General features: G+C 35.4%; 1 protein-coding gene across 3 annotated transcripts in view; it reads right to left on the minus strand.

Annotated features, from left to right (window-relative positions):
* Positions 1-1,341: 1,341 nt before the first annotated feature.
* Positions 1,342-19,984, minus strand: part of USP33 (ubiquitin specific peptidase 33) — a 35,902-nt gene continuing 17,259 nt past the window's right edge. Inside the window, exons 10-24 of one of the 3 annotated variants that reach the window (XM_057363571.1) lie at positions 18,188-18,608; positions 17,668-17,808; positions 16,074-16,186; positions 14,964-15,136; positions 14,758-14,828; positions 14,146-14,179; positions 13,311-13,356; positions 12,459-12,639; positions 11,082-11,208; positions 9,605-9,774; positions 8,440-8,521; positions 7,058-7,166; positions 5,705-5,807; positions 4,914-4,982; positions 1,342-4,365 (exon numbers count right to left, since the gene is read on the minus strand). In XM_057363571.1, coding sequence (XP_057219554.1) covers positions 4,208-4,365; positions 4,914-4,982; positions 5,705-5,807; positions 7,058-7,166; positions 8,440-8,521; positions 9,605-9,774; positions 11,082-11,208; positions 12,459-12,639; positions 13,311-13,356; positions 14,146-14,179; positions 14,758-14,828; positions 14,964-15,136; positions 16,074-16,186; positions 17,668-17,808; positions 18,188-18,608 — 1,998 coding nt within the window. In that variant the 3' untranslated portion in view covers positions 1,342-4,207. Of the gene's footprint in view, positions 4,366-4,913; positions 4,983-5,704; positions 5,808-7,057; positions 7,167-8,439; positions 8,522-9,604; positions 9,775-11,081; positions 11,209-12,458; positions 12,640-13,310; positions 13,357-14,145; positions 14,180-14,757; positions 14,862-14,963; positions 15,137-16,073; positions 16,187-17,667; positions 17,809-18,187; positions 18,609-19,984 lie in introns of all 3 variants that reach the window. The other 2 variants (XM_057363570.1, XM_057363569.1) reach the window with 2 other exon arrangements.

Raw genomic sequence — 19,984 nt, forward strand, 5'->3', positions numbered from 1 at the left:
AATAGCACTTCTAAAATTTTACTGAACAAGGGTATTTTCTAATCTGCTATGGTTTTGAAGGCAAATATAAACCAAGTTTGTTTGCAACTAGATTCATCTCTGTGAATTAACACTGAAAGTGATTTGTCTTTCTTGGTGACTCTTCAGAAACCCAGAAGTGTTATTTTGCTTCCTGCTATTAACTGTCAGCTCTGGATGGCTTAAGTGTAGAGGCAAGCCAGAAAAGCCATCTGTTTGGAAGAATGAGAAAGCCTAGTTGTTTTACTCATTTCCTGGGCAAAATGAAGACTGAAAGGTTTTCAGTGAGAAAATTGCTTAGACTGTACTAAGTCAGATGTATACAGTTAATTCAAAAGGAATAAATGAAACAGAATTTTCTTAGTTCAGTATAAAACAGTAACGGCAAATACGAAGAAAACACTTGGTCCCTTAAAGCAGATATTTAAATTTTCCAGTAAAATTTACAAGTCTCAGGTTTGCTCTTCCATATGAACTTATATTATGAATAATAGGATACTTAATTTAAAAAAAAAAAAAGTCAAGTATTACCAGTATCATTACAAATAAATACCTGTAATACTAATGTGAAAGAAACTTATTGACTTTAGTCCTTTCAGGAGAAGCAGGATAWACCATGCTGGAAAAAGCTAGTCACAGTGTAAGTTCTGAAACTGAGAAGGAGAATTCTTAAATAATGTATTAGCAAAGTACATTAAATTACATCAGATTTCAWAAGAAAAATTCAGCACTACTCAACTTTGGGCATACTGAACTTCTGCTCCAAAAAGGAAAACCTCTTCATCCACATTATAATACAGCCAAATACATTTCTAACACTTTATGGTTTTTTTATCTCATCTTAAAACAGGCCATTACTGATGGGAAGGCTGACACTCATTACAGCAGTAAACTGAGTGTMATTTATCTATTTAAAAATAAAACAAACAACCTTTATCAAATGTAGGTACTTGAGGTCACTATTCCAACAYAAAACCAAAACCAATTCCCATAGTGCCTCTAGCCATAGTTCAATTTAGATAGTGGAGAAGTGGATTTTGTGCATTTTTTAATACATATATAAAATATGTATATAAATAGATAATACTATATTATTATACATTAAGTATATATGTATATATATGTATCCCTATACACGGGGGGATGACAATATTTGCAGAAACCGTTTTCTGGACTCCCCCAGCTTAAATGATGTACCCGCATCRTGAAATTGTCTTCAGAACTTCTTTCATTTCCTGATGTTCTAGTGACAGGAAAGGAAGACACTGGCCTTTAAGTCAGTAAAAATATGACATGAAATAATTTTACAGCTAAAAAGCAGGTCAGTTTTTTTGTTTTCATCGAGTAGACAGACTACTTAGCTCTCGCCTCTGAAACACATTACAAAACTGCCTTATTTTACTACTAAGTAATTCAGTAGCTCTTCTGCTATTCCTTTTCCCTCCAATTATACTGTTCAGCTGCATTACACAGTAYATGAAGCACTCTCCTCGATGCTGGGTCTTCAGATGGACAATTATTCACATTACCTGCAAAACACCTTCAGAAATTTAGAGAAACCACACTTTGAGCTGCTAAGTTCCTAAAAACTCACTGTTCTCCCCAGAAGAGAGGATTAAAGTTACCACACTGAACTGCAGGCTTTTAACAGCTCATACCTAGAGCTCCAGGCCTACAATAAGGAGTCCACTGGATTTTTCCCTTCTTGAAGTGACAGTTTCTCTGGCACCCAAACACATTGCTGTGTTTCCTCAACTGGAAACAAATGAACAAAGAATCCAAAGAGTCTGGCAAAAGGCTCGTGGAAAAAAATAATTTCCACAGGTCCTTCCTGAGATGCATTCTTTCTTTGCTATGAATCATGACAGCTTTTCACAGGCCTCCCTTACCTATTCTCTGAATCACTGCCTTCCCTCCAGCATACACAAGCCATCCATCTGGAGTTCTCCTACACTGCCTTCCTTTAAAAGACTACTTCCATTTCTGTGACATAATATCCCTTTTAGAGCTCTCAGAGGGCTAAAAGTAAGACCGTCAGCCCCTTGGAAATGTCTTAAAACACATCTATTTATCTCTGCAAACTCAGGGGTTCACTTTTTTTAAAGCATGGTAAACAGTTCCAGTGTGAAGATACCTTTTTTCCACAGTGACAAAGGCATTTCACAAACTCTACTGGTGTAAAGTGTCCCCTTACTAATCTGTCTGTGTGTATCAGAGATGTTTGATTGTGCATTCCCAGACACCCAGCAGAAAAGMCTGACTAGAAGACTCCTAGATTTCTAATAAGCTTCTTAAACAGAGCACAAGTCCCCATGCTAAAGCTGAGGCAAACCTCTCTGCTTGTTTCAGAAAAAATKGTTCACTCTTATGCAGCATTTATTTACATATTGGAAGTGTTGCATTTTCACCATTTTTTAAGAAAGAAAACAACTTCTTTTTCACCACTGACCTTGCTGCTCTTCCCTAAAATAACCTCTCCTCAACTTGTATTTATTMTATAGCATTCAAAATTGGGAACAGTACAGATGAGATCTCACAACAAGCACAGCACCAAGTAGAGCAGAATAATTACCTCCTGTGCCTTACATCTGATGCTTTTGTTACTATTACCCAGAACAAGTTTTGTTTTGGTATCACTGGGTTTTAACTCTTAGTCTGATCTGCTATAACATCCAGAATACTCAGCACAGAACTGCTTCATTCCCTGACAAGCTGATACCCCTAACACTCAATCCATTTTTCTCTTGCAAATTTTACAGGGTCAGTCTGYTCTAGTTTGTGCTAAGTAACATTACAGGGGTAACTTGCTATTAACTTCAAGTTGCTTTATCTACTAACATAAAATCACATTAACAAATACTTTGTTAGTATTGGTTAGAGGACAACAGGGCTGTTATAGGTGGCTTTTTAAAATAAAATAAYTTGAAGTCCTACAAACCAATATCTTTTTATACTACATATAAAACTATCCAGAAGAATGCTGTGTCAGCATTTTCTTACTTTGGAGCTAGAACTGTCAACATCATTGTTTCAGCCTAAAACGATCAAAAAATATAGTTGCATGGGTGTGAGAACAGTACCACAGCATTACTTCTGAGTTTTTGTATCTGTATAATAAATGAAAAACATTTAGGAAAGCTCCTCCCACCTATTCCACAGTTTTGTTTTTTTTTATTGATCCCGTCTTGAATAATGCTGCTTATTCGGTAACAATATCAGGCAAAAACATGAGCAAGTGCCATTCTGCATTCCAATATGAATCATTCAATGAAGTTTTGCAATATATACATTTTATCCAGCTTCTGACATCAAAGGTCATCATGCCAATGAAATTTTTAACAATACAATAAAATCCTTCAAATAGAAATGCTTATGGATGCAATTCAAGAGACCAGACAATTTAATTTTCTGAAATTTGTATCACTCATGTTCATAATAATTTTACATTTCATACTTCATGCTCTCAAACATTACCCTAGAGAAGACTAAATCTTTTTGCCACATATACTGTTAAAGACACTAGCCAGGTTTATAGAGTTACAGAAGACTACGGTAAGATGTAAAATTTAGTAGTAATAAATTATGACATTTGCTGACTAAAACATTATTCAGYCTACACTAATGTTTGATCCACTCAAATACAATAAGTATTTGGGTATTATATATTACCCATTTCATATACTTACAGTGCAAAGTAAGAGACAAWTTTTTCCTGAGCATTTAGGAAATGAAAATCCTTTTACTTTATCTTTGATTACAGTCCATTCAAAATATACTTCTCACATACCTAGGCCTGTCAAGACTGTACAATTAAGACAGGTGAAAGTTTGTAGATATCAGAAGCCCAATCAGSAATCAGAAGGGTTACTGAACATCTCTAAAATTTGTCCCTGTTTTTCAAGTCTAAGGATATAATAGGATTTTGACTTATAGCAAAAAAATCCAGAAATTACATTTTTCCCATTGACCAAACATTCCAAAATGTACAAACCACATGCGTTCCAAAACAGAGAAACAGCYGCTATTTAAACAAATTGCAATACATATTTCAACTTACTATTCTGTAGTTAATGTAATGCCCACTGAGCTGTGCCTCCAACAGACATAAGACAATAAAACTTTTAGGAATGTGTTTTGGGCATTTTGTAAGGAAGCTGGATTCCTTACAAGTTCAGCTTTTTCTCAATAGCTACAGACCATGGGTTTCTAATTCAATCTTCTCTTCTGTTTGCAATATATCAGGTTCTACTGGAGGAACAGGTGGTCTGAGTATAATCTCTGGACCTCCACCATAGATTGACTGAAGAAAATTCCATGTTTCTTCTGATATTTGCCCAGAATCTGCACCTGAAAAAAATTTAAAATTTAAATTACTATTTAGTGATTCTCTCATGATTTAAGTTCATAACAGATACAATAAAAGAGAATCCAGATTCAAATTTAAAATTGTCAGAATTCAGATTCGAATTTAACACCACAGACATCGTTAGTGCTTTATCTTGCACAGCTACCAAACCAAATTATGTATTTTGTGTTAGTTTTATGCTTCTTGATTCTTACAACACCCAGCTCTAAATTATGCAGTACTTGCAGAAAACACATGGAAATTCTATGAHAAACATCTTATCTAATATCTACCAGTCAAACTGACAGCAGAGTTTCCCCATTTTTAAGTTACTCTGCACCTCCTACACTTTCGACRGCACTTGGATTAGACTATTGCAGGTGCTAATTCTTTTTTTTAAGAATAAACTGGTTCCCCAAAAATGGGGAACACAGACTCACTAGAAACTACCATTCATTTTACAGTAACAATAAATTAAAAAAAACATAAATTTTCCAAACTTCAGCAAATACATAAGGGGCACAAAGCTGCAGCAATATTAGACACCTACCTTGTTTTAGCACAGCATTGCCACATTTTGTTACTGCAATCTTAGCATTATCAATGGGGCCAGGAGGATCTAGTGCAACAGAAAMATTATTAAAATTGGAAGAGCTGAAAACAAACAGCAGGTTGGAGGTTCTATTTCAAAGTGGAACGGGAAGCAGCACATTTGTTTACTGCTTGTTCTTGTACTGCTTAACAGTATGTTCTAAGTTGTTAAAAACTAATCACACTTTTAATTAAGAGCAAGCTTTTCAAAGCATTCATGATTACACTAWGTCTTCAAGCAACATAAAATACAAATTAATTCTAATTCTTGCCCCTAGCAAAGCTGTCCTAGAGCAAACTCTGACAAGATTGTACAACATTTTGTCAGTTTCCATTAAAAAAATKTAGAGGCATCTAAAGTCAGCTAAACTGACATTAGTATAGTTGTTACTGAGCTATCTGAGTTTAGATTGTGATGAGGTCACCTYTCCTCCAGAAGCTGCAGCATCATCTAGCAGTTTGCACAATAAAATCCAACCCCCACCCTGTACTTAGATCCAATTTTCCTGCTGCTGCTAACAGCAAACATCCAGCAAACAAGCAACATTCTTTCCAACACTATCCCATTATCCCTTGCTGTGAATTATTTTACAAAGTTTTGTATCCTGGATGTACTTGTAACCCATAAAACCTGTGTCTTAGATGTTTAAGAACTTTTTTTGTCTCTGCTATCTGTCCTTCCTACATTCTTCTACCAAAGCAGAAACAACTTGATACAACAAAAGATTACCTATATGGGGCACAACTTACCACTGTCTTTACCCTTTACAAAACCTTCCCATTCTCTGAACCAGTGCATGCTGATGCAGTAAAATGTTGATGGAGATTCTTCTTCTTGGAATGCTCTATTAAGCTACAAAGAAAAAAAMAACCTGTAGTTTTCTGCCCTTTCTTTAAATGACTGAATTCTTTAAACTACTGTTATTATTAACACCGTGATATTACACTGTAACAGAACATTTAAAACACCACTGACCATAAGAGCAGTAAACACCTGGTGAATACCCAGGGTGAGATTTGGATGAAGTGGTAGCCCTCACATTAAAAGCTGATTTACCATTTAGTTGAGAATTTTTTTACATTTCCTGAAAATAGGAATAAGTTCTTCTTAAGCACAAGTGCTTACTCATCAAACACTACTGGATAATTACTGTGAAGGCTGAACTTTCAAGCAGCAAAACAAAGCAGATCTTATTTGTGTAAAATAAAACAGTGTTTTGAAAGATTTTCTCCATAATTTTATGGAAGGTTCTTTGTGTGATSAACTGACTTCAAAAGCAAATTAGGTTGACTCAATATCATTAATAATAATTAGTAACAAGTGGTAACCTAGAATAATGAAAAGTCAATTCCTAAAAATTTCAAATAGTTGAAACATGGAAAAGCCGACTATGTCTGAAGTGTGACTAAGGGACAAACAGAACTGAAAAAAATCAGTTCCATTTTTCTTCCTTTCATGTGTTGAGATAGCAGAAATGGRACTCCAATGTCTCTGCATTTATTTTCACTGAAAACTGCAAAACACATTTTTGCTTGAAGAACTTCAAAATCATTACCACTGGTCATTTTACTAGTCATTCACTCAAGGACAATCCTCTTATTCAGGGAAAATACAGTAACTCCTTGATAYTAATTTTACAGATCCATTACAATACTAACATATTTACTTCTCACTGAATTACTTAYGTTTGTTTATGTTTCTAATGATTTTTTTATTTTAAATTAGAGCAAATGATTAGCATAAAATTTTTCTTGGCACAATATTTTGCACTTAAACCGTATCAGACTGCAGAGAACAGACCATTGGCAGTGTATGAAGAACAACTATTCACATGGCTGCACTGTTTCCATACAATAAAAAAGCAATTTTAGAAATGCATTAAAATTTTCTCTAAGTACATTTTCATATAAACAGTTATCTGGGGCTTAACAAGACCATTACTGCTGCCATTAGGAGAGATGGGATTGTATRTAGGTATAGAGATATTTCATAAAGTTCATTTGTTACAGGAACCCCCTGTGCAATTCTGGTAATCCCYTGGGTTTAGTCATGAATGTCATATRTTGTCCAGTAGCARAATGGATAAGTGTTTRSTTTTTTACCCGTATAAACATTTCCAATTCATTTTTCCTTCTTTTTTCAATTCTTTCAGATTCTATCTGGCAGGTGTGACAAACATACAGATGGTTAACAGCTGGTCCTCCTCCATACCTGCAATAAAGGTAAAAAAACACAAACCATCAGCCTTGTGGAAAATATCACGTAAAAAGATCATGCACCTGTAGACATGGCAAATGTCAGAACGAGCAGAAGGCTGACGTATGACATTCACAATAATCCAGAAAAGCTAACGTTTATTTTCCTGATGATTTTTGTACTTTATCCTAAGACCACCTTGCAAGTTTTGACTGCCTGATGCCAGTACAGACCATYTCTGCTGCATCACATACTTCAGAAGGAGTTACTATGGTCAGAACATGTCAGCAAGCAATGTGTTGTTATATATACACYAGCWGTGGTTTTATCAGAGGCCTTTAAGAAACAGCTTATGGAAAGATACCAGCCAGCTCTGCATTAAACACGTTCCTCCATCCCACTGCAGAATCAGTTTTGCTACCTCCCTGACCCCAGCCTCTAAATTTATTTATTATTTTGTTCTTCACAGGTTATTCCAGACCTTTCCCTCACATCTTCCTCATGTGAAACTATCCATGGAAGTCTACAGGGGCACWGCTCCTGAGAGGAATATTTTTGCATACAGAAAACGGATAATGGAAGAAAAATTCAGTACATATAAGAAAAGGGAAATAAACTGGAAATGGCATTGTTTTTATTTTTCACTTGTGTGCACCAAAACTTGAAAATAGCAATAAAATRCTCCCCAAACCCTTAGATGTATTGTTGAGGTGGCAGGAAATTAACAGCTAAAAACATCCAATGCAAGTGCAATACAGAGTGTTTAATGCCATCAGCAAAGCTCTTTTGCAGGGTTTTGTTACTTTAGAACAAGCCACAGCTTGTAAGAATTCCTCCTTTATAAGCAAGCACTCAAACCTGACCGACATTTAAGTGTGGGGCAGTAACACAGAACACTCAGATATAAGTTATTTTGAAGCAGTACTGGCAGCTGAGGCTATGGATTCAAAGCCAACATAAAAGAAAAGCTGTCTCCAGCCAACAAGAGAACAGGAAGCTGATACAGAGAGCTCTTTCAAAAAACCTCTTGCAAAGTGTGCTTTTGCTGACCTACTTTGTGTTATTTCATACATACCATACATGTTTCTTGGTTTAATATTGAAGTATTACCCCACTAACACACTACTCTATGTAGTCTTTWAGCATTGCTTTGCACAAGAAAATGATATAAATTGGCTGTTTGCAATCCCTTCACTTCTTCCYGAGCCACTAATTCCAAAGTCTGATGTCGCTGCTTGGCACTCAAACTGTATCACTGGATTTTTTCCAATTTCAGTTCAAAACTTACCTGCTATACAGATTATCCCATATATTTTGAGGTAGCATTACAACGAGGTCCTCTATGAAGTTAGCTTTGTGTGGAGGAACACCTGCAGMAGCAACAAGAACAAAAAAATCCCCAAACAATAAAAAAAGACTTGTGAATTTTAGTGCGGGGAGATGACTATGTTAGCAGTCCCTAAATAAATAAAAATAGAACCTTTCAATGAATTCAGAGAAATTATATGAAAAAAGTTTTAGCCCAGTATAATCACTGTATTTAGAGACCCCACTGTAATTTTAGTCTTTTATGAGGCTGAAAAGCTTATAAAAAGCCGAAGCAAACTATATGAATGGCTAAAATTAAAGGGCTAGAACCCATTTTAGACACTGATTTCAAACAGGTTCTTAAGGTGTACAAATAAAATGTCAAAATTAAATATTTTGTTTATCTGCTGTAGCCCCGTAGATGGACAGCCAAAGGGCTCACAAGGACTCTGCAGACTGCTACAGGGACATAACAGCCCAGTATTAAAATTTTGGTTCAGCAACAAGGGCAGCACCTCTATCATCTAATCTAATGCAATTTTATTTTTTATTAGAAAATAGGTACCACATAGTAATGATTTCTTGGAATGTTAGCACTCAAATATGAGTATTTTCCCAAATACCTTTTGCTTACTGTCATGTTCTCATTTGTATTAATRTATAGAACAAGGTAAAATTTCTATGCTCCTATACCAAATACACAGAATTACTACTTGATTTTCACACTGCTCTGCACTGGATGCTCTACATCAGATCAATTTCTTCCAAAGCAGCTTTCAAACCTTCTCATTGCTTATAGCTGAGAAAAACATTTCAGTTTGCAGATTAAAGTGTTAAGGRTGATGACATAGTGACAGGATTTTTAAAAATGAGAATATACATGTTTAAGAAGCAACCAGATAAGAGGAACTGTTCCTTTTTATGAATCAAGAAACAAAACCAGATGTGCAGAGAAAAGACAAAAGATAGGGTAACTTCACACAGTATCATTTCTAATTAGTTACTAAAATAAGACAAAGAATTTACTTAGAATTTATAATATGAACTTAATATAGTCAAACTCCTTTAATTTAAACAAGCATATACCACTGTCACAGCTAGAAGTTGACAAATTACTTTTCAATGATTCATAGTTACAGTCTCACCTCCATGCATACAGAGAAAGTCATTATTTGAAATTGGTCCTGGCTCTGCAAAAGTCTTGAATTTATTCAGCCATTGCCTGGAAACATAGAACTGCAGAAGACTTGGTTCCATCATATTCAGCAGACCTGATATCCTCCKTCTCTCTCTCTGGGCTTCTTCACTGCTCTTTCTATTAGAGAAATAGAAATCATTAAGCAAATAGAGATCCTTGTGTACAGTACAGATAATGTACTTTGTGAAAAGAAAACTCTGCCTTCAAGTAAATTACCTGGGTTTACACAGCCTAAGAAAGCAAACAGTTGGGCRGCAAGACTGAAGCAGACTGAGCTGCAGAGGTGGTGTAGCACAGAAGAGCTGTGCCCGTCTGCTCATTTCCTCTCTGCAGCGTTTGAGATAAACCTTTGCAAGCTGCACTCCTTGAGCAGATGTTCCCCCCTTTCCTTCACAGGTAAGGTTACAGAGTAAGTAGAACAAGTAACTCCCCTACTTTTCCTGTATTCTCCCACTTTTCTCATTTACAACTGGAAGTAACACTGCCCTCCTGTTTAGATGGAATAGAATCTCTCTTCTCCAAGTCAGTAGTAGTAGTTTGTGGATATATTGTTTTTTAGAACCAAGTTTTATGAATGCTATTCTTGTATTATTTATTTGAATATGTTCACCCACAATCAAAGATATAAAGCCCTTTCTTGGCAATACAGCATGGCTTACAACACTTCCAAATTCCTTTTAAAAGGCCTACTAAGYCAGACTCATGGGCTTAGCTTGGACAGTGGCAGGTGGGAGTGCTCCAAATGAAAGTTAAAACATTCTTAAAACACATCAGGTTTTTTATGTAATCCTCACACAACGTATTTTGCAGCCAATTTCTAGTGGAAATTTGATCTTAGTACCAGAAGTTTAAAATCTGAACATTAAGTTGCTTTTATTATCTCAAGTACAAAAGTTCCCTAGACTGAAGAATATTATAACAAGACTTCTCACATTTCATTTCAATTCTCAGGGAGAGAATAGCCTAYAAATAGTATTAAATTAAATGTATATCAAAATGTATAATGCAATGGATTAAATTACAACACAGTAAAACTTCTATTGTCCTAAATCCCATCCAATAAAGACATTGCCCAATTCTAGTTAGAGTCTAACAGTTAAAAACCTTCTGTGTGCTAAAGTTCCCTTTGTGCAGTATTCCCTTTCTCTAATTGAAAATAAGGTARATAGATTTTAATTGATGCCTAGAGTTCTCTTACTGTCCAGATTTCATTTTCATTTTAACATACATGCTTTAGCACTGACAGAGCAAGTGTTAAGGATATAATTGAAGGATTAAGCTTTTCTCCAGCACAGGGTTTTCTCATTGGTCAAATTCTTCCATTATAATTTCATTGGGCAGCTAATTCTGAAAGTTGCCCAACTGTGAAAAAGTTATTTACAAACATGACTTATAGCAGTATGATTGTACTTTTAATGTCTCACCTGTAGAATAGAACATAGGCTTCTGCATTTTGMACTGTGGATTCTGATACTTCTGTGACACTCTGGTCATCAAATTCATACCACAAATTATTCAAATTGTTGCGACAATAAGCTATATAATGTCCACCTAGAGTGTTAGAAACAAGAGTWATTACAAAGTGTCTGACCATTTTACTCTGCAACACATGAAAATTAAGAATGTCCTGAAAAAAAGAGAAATCAAGTCTTATATATGAGAAACAGAATCATTAGCAGATAGGACTGAAAATAACTTCTCTCAAGCTCAACATCAGCTTTTTTTCTGAATTCCTATTAGCTACAGTAGAGTTGAACAGCACTTTAAYCATGTTGAACTCTTCAAGCAGCATGTTTAATGCAGCCCTGAACCAAGATACTCAAAGACTGAACAATTTACCCTATCAGTACCCCACAACAAACGTTTCAGACCTTTGTAAGCTTTACAAYAGAAAATAGCATAGATGTGGAATAGCTACATGATATCACGATATCAGCCATAATTACTGTTTTTTGAAGACTACTCATTATTATAATAATTACTATTTTAGAATACATACTTAACKGCTAATAAGTAAATAATCAAGTATCTTCTAAACTGATTACATGAAGCACCACTTAGCAAGCACTAAATGGAAGCTGAAAAAGCATCCAGAAAAAAAAAAACCGCAAAAAAACCAATTCAAGCAATGGATTCTTCAAGTTTGAGAMATATGAGGGGGTAACTTCCATAAAATCTTTTAAGTTTCTGCCTTAAAATTTCTCTTTCTCCTATTTTCTGGATATTATGAATACTGAAATCATGTAGGCAGAAATTAAACCTTGACACATAGCAATAAGACATTTATTCAGCTACTCATCACTACCCATAAATAGCAGTGACCACCTGTTTTGGGGTTAAATGGCAGTGATCACGCAAAACAAACTCTTCTAAAAAAATTATTGGCATCTTTATGATACTTTGTAAAGAGTTTCCAAAAAATTAAGGCATACAAAGCRTTATTGACACAAACAGCAGTTGTGTAGAACAGCTGATCAACTGGTCATCTGCTGGTATGCAACATTTTTATACATTTATGTAGTTCAAGAGTGGATTTAGTTTTCTTACTCAATATTCCAGAATMTCTTAATTTTTTTTTCCACCTTCARTTTTATTTAGGTATSCAATACAATTTCAAAGATGTGGCAACTCTTTAAGAACAAGCCTTAAATCTTTTGTGTCAAGGTAAAAATCACAGCATTCATCTTGCACATCATAATCACCACTGCTTATCTATTTACCCTTCAGTATCTACTTACCATCCTTAAGGAAAAGTGCTGATGTACCAACTGCAAAGACAAAACAATCAAGCTGATACTCACTGCTGGCAGTTCCATGATGGCAGATGACAGACAGGAGATCRTAAGTCACGATTTGAGCTGGACTGTCCTTTGCAAGGAAAGGCTGAAGGTCAAGTCCTTCCAAGGGAAAGGACACATGGGTCCCAATTTTTGTGGAAAACATAAGTTCATGTCTAAATCTTTTGAGATGAATGCACAGAATCTGTAAGAAGGACCAACAGATTCAGTCAAGAACTGTACATGCTGTTCGATACTAAATACCTAAACTACATGTACCATCTTTTCCTTTTATCATCCCAAAAAAAGAATACTTTTCCCTATGACCTGAAGCATAGTCACAAGCTCTGTATTTCAATCAGATGTGGCTACTAACACTGTTGCAGGATTGAAAAATGTACTTTCTCTCTTCCTGAATCCATATATTACACAATCTTGTCATGAGGGATATTAATTCTTCTTGATTATTGAAGACATCAACTCAGTCTTTGAAGTGTAAGACTGGATTACTTTTTAAATGTGAAGTTTTAAATGTTACATATACACAAACTTTCCAGTCTGGCAGTGGTGCTTAATTCTATGACCTACAATATAAACAGTAGCATATACAGTAACATAGAATAGAAATGCTGTAACTGTTTACAGATCAACAATAATAACATAGGGAAATGCCATTTCTGTATTTGTCATGTACAGGATTCATTTTCTTACAGGGTGAATAACCACATTGCTCCCATTCTTAAACAATTGTCAGTATGAAGGTAGACTTTTCATCACACAGCATTATGAACAAAATTTACTCCATGCACCTCATCGGTCTTATCACGTTCCTAATCATGCAGAAAAAGTGCTTTAAAGTGCATATTGTAACAGTACCTCAGGAAATTTTTGCACTTTGCAGAATTTCACTCCATTTCTTAACCTAAGCAAAGAAAAAACAAAACCAAAACAACCCATAAGTAATTCTGAAAAGGTTTTACTTTATTGGGCTAGATTAGCAAAAGCCTAAGCTGAACATTACATTAGTAAACCCAAAATATTTCTGGAATGTAGTCTAGACATGGAGTAGCCAAAAAGATACAAACAATGATGGTTCATAAGACAAGACAATCTGTACTGCTGAAAAATTCAAAACAGCAAGTACAGTCAAGTCCCAGCTAGSTAAACGGTTTCTCTTAACATAAAGGAAAGAACTTGAAGCTTGATGAAAGCTGATTATCCAGCAAAAGATWAAAAAAAGTGAACTAAGTTTACTTCTAACAAATTATCTACAGCAGATACAAAAAGGARTAACACTGAAGCCCTGTAAAGGGCTTCATTCTGAAGATCAGACCACTTCTSTTTCTTGGTTCTTTAGTATTTAAGCCATAATTTTCTCATTTAACACATCTTAGTGACCTACTTCATATAAGGGGTAAACTGCTAGTATTAGACAGGGCTAAGAGTTTTTATTTGGTCAAACAAAAYCAACTTAGATCTAAAATTGTAAGGACATGAAAGAATTAAGCACATGTGGTAGAGTAAGGRTAAGTCGATGCTTCCTGACCGCACCTTGGTGACACAGAACTCCTGAGAGCCAGAACACAGCGTTATACCAAAAGATGAACAGTATTGGCACATACCCAATAGAAATGTCTCTTCACCAACAAAAGCAGTAAAGAGYTCAAATTAAGACAAAGTGAAGGTAAAACAAAGGTAAAAACCAGCTTACTTTTTACACCTTCCACAGCTGTACATGTTATCGCCTGCGAACACCAGGGAGAAGAAAACCAGCCATTATTCTCTAGATCTGAACAGTTATCCTTTAAGTATGTAAATTTGATATATCAAGTTTCAAGGGAATTTATCTTTAGGTTGCATCAATATTTAACACTCATAATAGTGTTGACATAGCAACTACAGTAAAGGTTCTTAGGTTTTATGTTTTCAACTATGAAGCAGTACAGTATAATCTGAGGAGATGCTATAAAATTTAAAAGGGAAATAATTTACTACGTCAAATTGAGGTTATGAGAATGAATATTAATAYTGTGGGTCTGAAATTTTTATGAATCTTCAGTTGATACAATTTCATTAAACCAAATTCAGACGAACTTGACATTTCTAAAGCAGCTTTCATAGGCATTTCTTATCTCAAATATTCAGTTGAATGAGAAGCTTACCTTTCTGAAATGAATGATCCCAAAAGAACAAGGATTGATTGTATTACACTCTAACAGGTGGCCTCTGCTTAATTGCATTAAGCTCAGAAGATATTAATCATCTTATTGTGACAGGAAGAGAAAAACACAGAAGAAACATATTCAGGTAATTAACCTCTTACCCTTGAGCTCATCTCTGGCGAAAAAGGCAGCAAGACAATCTTGTAAGGTTACAACTGGACCCCAAAACCAGCTAGGAACACATGAGACAACAAACCTGAAACATCATTGACAGAAAAGAAAGAAAACCAACAAATGCTCTGCCAGAAAAGCAGAAACCAGAATTTCAAAATACATAGTTAAATAAAACAAGGTAAATATGATTTACCTTTTGAAGTATTCCATAACGAAGGCTATCCATCCCTGGGGGGCATACGCTTCTCCACATGACCCTGCCTTGACTAGAGATGTCTGATGACTTGCAGAATGGAGTTTAGCAAGATCTTCCTTACCTGGAATAGGCAAGGACAGATCCTGAAAGGTCTCCAGGGTTACAGACAGCTAAGGAAGAAAATAAATTAAACACAATGGAGTTAARCTTGAAGAAAAACAGCAATTAAATTGAATTCTGTAAAGTTCACTAGTAACTACCAAGTCATTACATAACTGAAAATTCCACTAGCTAGCAAATTAATTATAAAGAGTAGATTAATAAGAATAAATTTTCTGAAAAAGAAGAACCAAAAAATAACATTTWAGAATGAACTTGCAAATTATTATTACTGAAACACTTTTTTAGGTCACTTTTATGTCTTTGTATCGGTCATACAAAGCAGTATGATTTCTGCCTCAGGCTCTCTTATATAAAGTATTTCAAGAAAGCTTCAGTCCATTGTTTCCACAATATTTTACTCTTGACATTATCTTGACCTTATGTAAGTGGACTTGTTGCAAGGAAGACCCAGCTGTGCAYTTTCTTGCTCCTGTGTTTCATTTAATGATCACAKAGTCACAGAGTCAAACATCAAGCAYATTTTARAAATTCKTATTTGTTTTTTGAACTTGYTCCYTAMATTACCCTGAGGTCTCTGTATTCTTACATCTAAATCAAGAGMAGTATTAAAGGCATGCAAGTACATCAGGGTTAGGTTTAAACTTTAAGTTGAGAAAGTTGTCCCCATTGTAAAGATTTGGATATCCAGTATTTGATACTATTGCTTTGAAACTAAAGAAGTCCTCTATACATATGTAGATAACTGGTTTTTTTAAATGGTCGTGTGTTCTGTTCCAAGTAATTCTCTGAGCAAACAGTACAGAAAAAAAAAATTCATCTCTTCCTTCCTATATTGCATCCCATCTTGCAGTAGAGAACACCTTCAGAAAGCAGCTTATGATTCATATCACAGGGAAAGTATTTACTTGTATTTTTTGAAAGACCTAGAGTATTCATAAATGGTTAGAAAATTACATATTAAAAGCCAAAACTTTCTCTCCTTACCCGATCACAAGTCAAGCACTGGACTGAACTTATTATAGTCCCATCAAATATATCAGAAATAACACTTCTGTACTTCTTGCGCTTCTTCCTTTTTGGTGATGATACAGTTGAAACTATAAAATGACAAAAACAAAATATTGCAGTAAGCCAAAATGCAGTGGATTCTGATTTCCTTCAACTATGTTATATAATTAGAAGTCTCATATATTCAGGGTTAAATTATAAGCCAAGCACTGCTTTCTGTTTACTAAGTATTTCTTAGGAATTACATGATCACTTTGCTGCCAGTACAGGCAATTCATGTAGGTTCCTCAAGCAGCTTATGGGGGACAACCACCAGAAACCTTTRTCTCTGTAAGCAAAACTCAAACTGMCGGTCTTGAAATCTACAGCCTATTGCTACATAATGGATTTATCTTGGCAGGAATCCCCCAAGGTGTAAGAAGGAACATCATATTTGACACTTAATTTGATAAGGCCTTCCCAGGAATTTTCAACCATGCTGGGCCAAAGAGCTCACACACAAGGTTACTGTRTCACAACACTGATGACAGTGGATTGAAGTAGACTGAAGGTACTACTGGAGTCCAGCCTAACAGCAGCTTATTAAAAATCCCCAGGTCTCTCAACCTCTCCTTGGGCATGACAAGCACCAGTGACCGAGTACCTCTTCTGACAGACTCACTTCAGGTTGTCTAAAACCCTCCTGTAATGGTGAAGCCAAAACTGGAGACAGTAGTACAGATGCAGTGTCAAAGCTGCTGAACAAATGAACCAAGGAGGTCAATGACTTAAGTCCATTAAATCACTGTCATGCAACACCAATGCCAAAGCATTAAAAAGATAACATGAATGTTCAGAACTTATCTGGATGGCCTATTGGGTGAAGCAGGATCACAATACTAAAGTTGTGTTAATTGTTGGTTTAGGTTTGGTGCAATGCCTTAAAAGCATGCTCTGAAAGACAAGCTTTGCTTAAAGTAGTTACTGTTAGACAAATCAGGGAAAAAATAATTATATAYAGTTCCCCATGCACTAAAGCAGCACTTTTAAAGATAGTAGAAGTCTAAATATTCTGGATGCTCATAAATGCATTTGTGCTGCAGTGCCAAAATAAATACTCAGTGCTGTAATTACCAACCATAAAGCAGCCAGCATTWACAGGTCTACCCACAATACAATTATGCATGGCTCCTTAAACCTTAATAGACTAAAATGCTGATTTACTGAATTTCTGCTGAAGAACCGTGGGAGCTTATTCTCTGGAAAGCATTAACCTTTGGAGGTACTAACTTCTTACACCCTTCTCCYCTCTCCAAACTGGTGCAATTGAGAAAATTGTCTAAAAATAATATTCCATCCTCCCAAAATAGAGGCAAATACTATTCATGCTTCAAAAGAGTCAAAATATTACAGAAATACAGGGAATGACCTCACATGTTCAGCTTACRTAACAATCCCTTTCCCCAGCAGAAATAGGGACAAAACCCAATAAGGAACAACACTGCATTGTTACACAAGACATAAGAAATGCAATGAAAACTGTAATACAGAGTAGTTCAGCACCTGAAAGGAGAAAATAAAGGACCTCTACCTTTTTTGTGGACTTGTGCCAGTGAAGTGCATGATGGGAATGACTTTGGAGGACTGTTTGATAAGCGTGTGTTCATGCCTTCCACTGACGATGGTGTTTGGGCTGCAGATAGGTCGTTCATGTGAACATCATTGATGTATTCTGTAATTGAGATTTGCACAAATTTGCACAAACAAAAAAAATTACTGCAGAATGAACAGACAAAATGGTCACGTAACTAATTTAACCACACTGTCAGGCCACTGCACATTTACCAATGTAGCACCATTTCAGCTCCTCTTAAGTCAAGAACAAAACAAAAAACCCCACTCTTCTGGTTATCTGAAATCTTACCCAGTAYCAATAGTTAGCTTTACAAACGAATTAAACTTGAATTCAGAATACCTAAATTGAAAGAAATAAACTAAAAAAGTAATTTGTTTGACCTATACTTCTACTATATTCTATAACTCATTTACACTTGCACAGATATTCTGGCTAAGATTTTGACTATTTCAACTGCACTTTGGCAATGGGTTACCTGAGAATCTGCTGTGTATTTGTACTTTGACAGTTCCTTGGTTATTTAAAAATTCAGTGGTCTCTGAAGTAGYGTTTGTGTCTTTTTCCAAGTCTTCCATTGAATTTGCTCGTTTAAGTTTGTTGCTTGATATTTTTTCTTTCTGCCAGTCTTTGGATGTGACTGAGTTGTTATCATCATCCTGAATTAACATGGTTGTTTCTGCAGGATCCTCTAAGACAGGTTTGAAAATTGTGTCATTTTCTGTTTTATCACAGTTACCACAGGATTCACAGGGCTGAAAGCTTAARTCTGACTGGCTCTTATCTTCTTCCATACTCTCGTCAACACTCATAGGCTGGGCATCTTCCAGTTCTACAACTGGCTCTTTAAGTTCCTCATGAAGCAAATCCATCAGACAACGCAAAAATTCTTGTGCATCCTAGAATTTTAAACAAGTTTTTCCACATTATTCTATTTTATCTGGAAGATATTCATTATCAGGAAAAGATATAGGTAACTAAAATGAAAGCTGCCTGTTACTGAAGAATAAAAGAAAATTCCTCTCTCCCAGGTCGAATGTTCAAAATTACTTTGATTTCCTGACCATGCATGTTTCCTGCATCCATTACTTGTATGTCTCAAGTCATCTTATCACACAAGTTTCCACTAAAACATTACAATTYCCAAAATAAATTACTTCCAATAACATCAGCAAAAATGCTGCCATAGCTTACTGCAGTGATAAACGTAACTAACAGCAGTGTGGTCAGACTCCAGCTTTGCTCGTAATGGAACATTTTAGAGACAGATTTTATAAAACTTAGGTAGCATATCCAGCAAAGCAACAAGAGCCTTACTTTCACTGGGTATGAAGTACTTTATTAAAAGTACTGCGATTTACTAAGCCTATCTTTCCAATGCATCACACTGCCAACAATATTTCAATTCTCCTTTTAAAGCCTAAAGGAGATTTCCCAAATGTGTTGCACAAAGAGCTGTAAAGTATTACGACAAGTCTAATCTGTGTTCGAAAAACATCTTAAAAGCCACCAAATTTCATCAATCAAAGCAGCTGCCAGGTCCTTGGCAATAAAAAGTACCCAATATAGCAGGCATGTGAGATAACAAAAGCCTCTTGTTGGCAACTACGACTGCTTTTATTTTCTTCTGTTTTCCTTTTTGCATTCTGGGTGTTCATAACACTAATTTTTGCTGCTCAACATTCCCATCCATCATAGCAATTACTTATTAAGCTCAAAACTGCTTCCTACAAAACATTCCTTCTCTTGAAAATTGCAACTTGAAGAACTGAGTTTTCGATTTGGGTAAGGAAAAAAAAAACCATTATGCCTACTTGCTGGCAATTCTTTTACAAAAAACTTGTTACAAAACAAATAGYCAGATAGACACAGATTAACAGATAAACATTCTTCATTGATCAATGTAATTTTCTCCCTCAAGATGGGACATGGCCACCCAATTTGCAAGGTTGGGCACTGGGAGTGTTGGTTATGAAAGCCCTGCTGGGTTTTAATTGTTGCCATGAAACTTGCTAACATACAACTAAAATATRATCCAGGTCTAACTTAAAAAGGTTCTCATTAAGTGTTGCTCTGCATGGAAAAAGACATTTTCATCAGTGCTCAAARCTGCAGGAATTAAGTTTCCATACAGTTTCTTTTTGATTATCAAGGCTGAATTTCTACTTTTTCAGAAATCTGTATGTCACTTTAGAAATTCATAAGCAGTTTACAGAAAATTAAGATTATTATTTAAACATTGACTTTACAGCTACATGCAGCAATTGAACATTAA

This window comes from Malurus melanocephalus, unplaced genomic scaffold (genome assembly GCF_030028575.1).
Source record: "Malurus melanocephalus ecotype Western Australia unplaced genomic scaffold, MMel_1.1 scaffold_28, whole genome shotgun sequence".
Classification (NCBI taxonomy): domain Eukaryota; kingdom Metazoa; phylum Chordata; class Aves; order Passeriformes; family Maluridae; genus Malurus; species Malurus melanocephalus.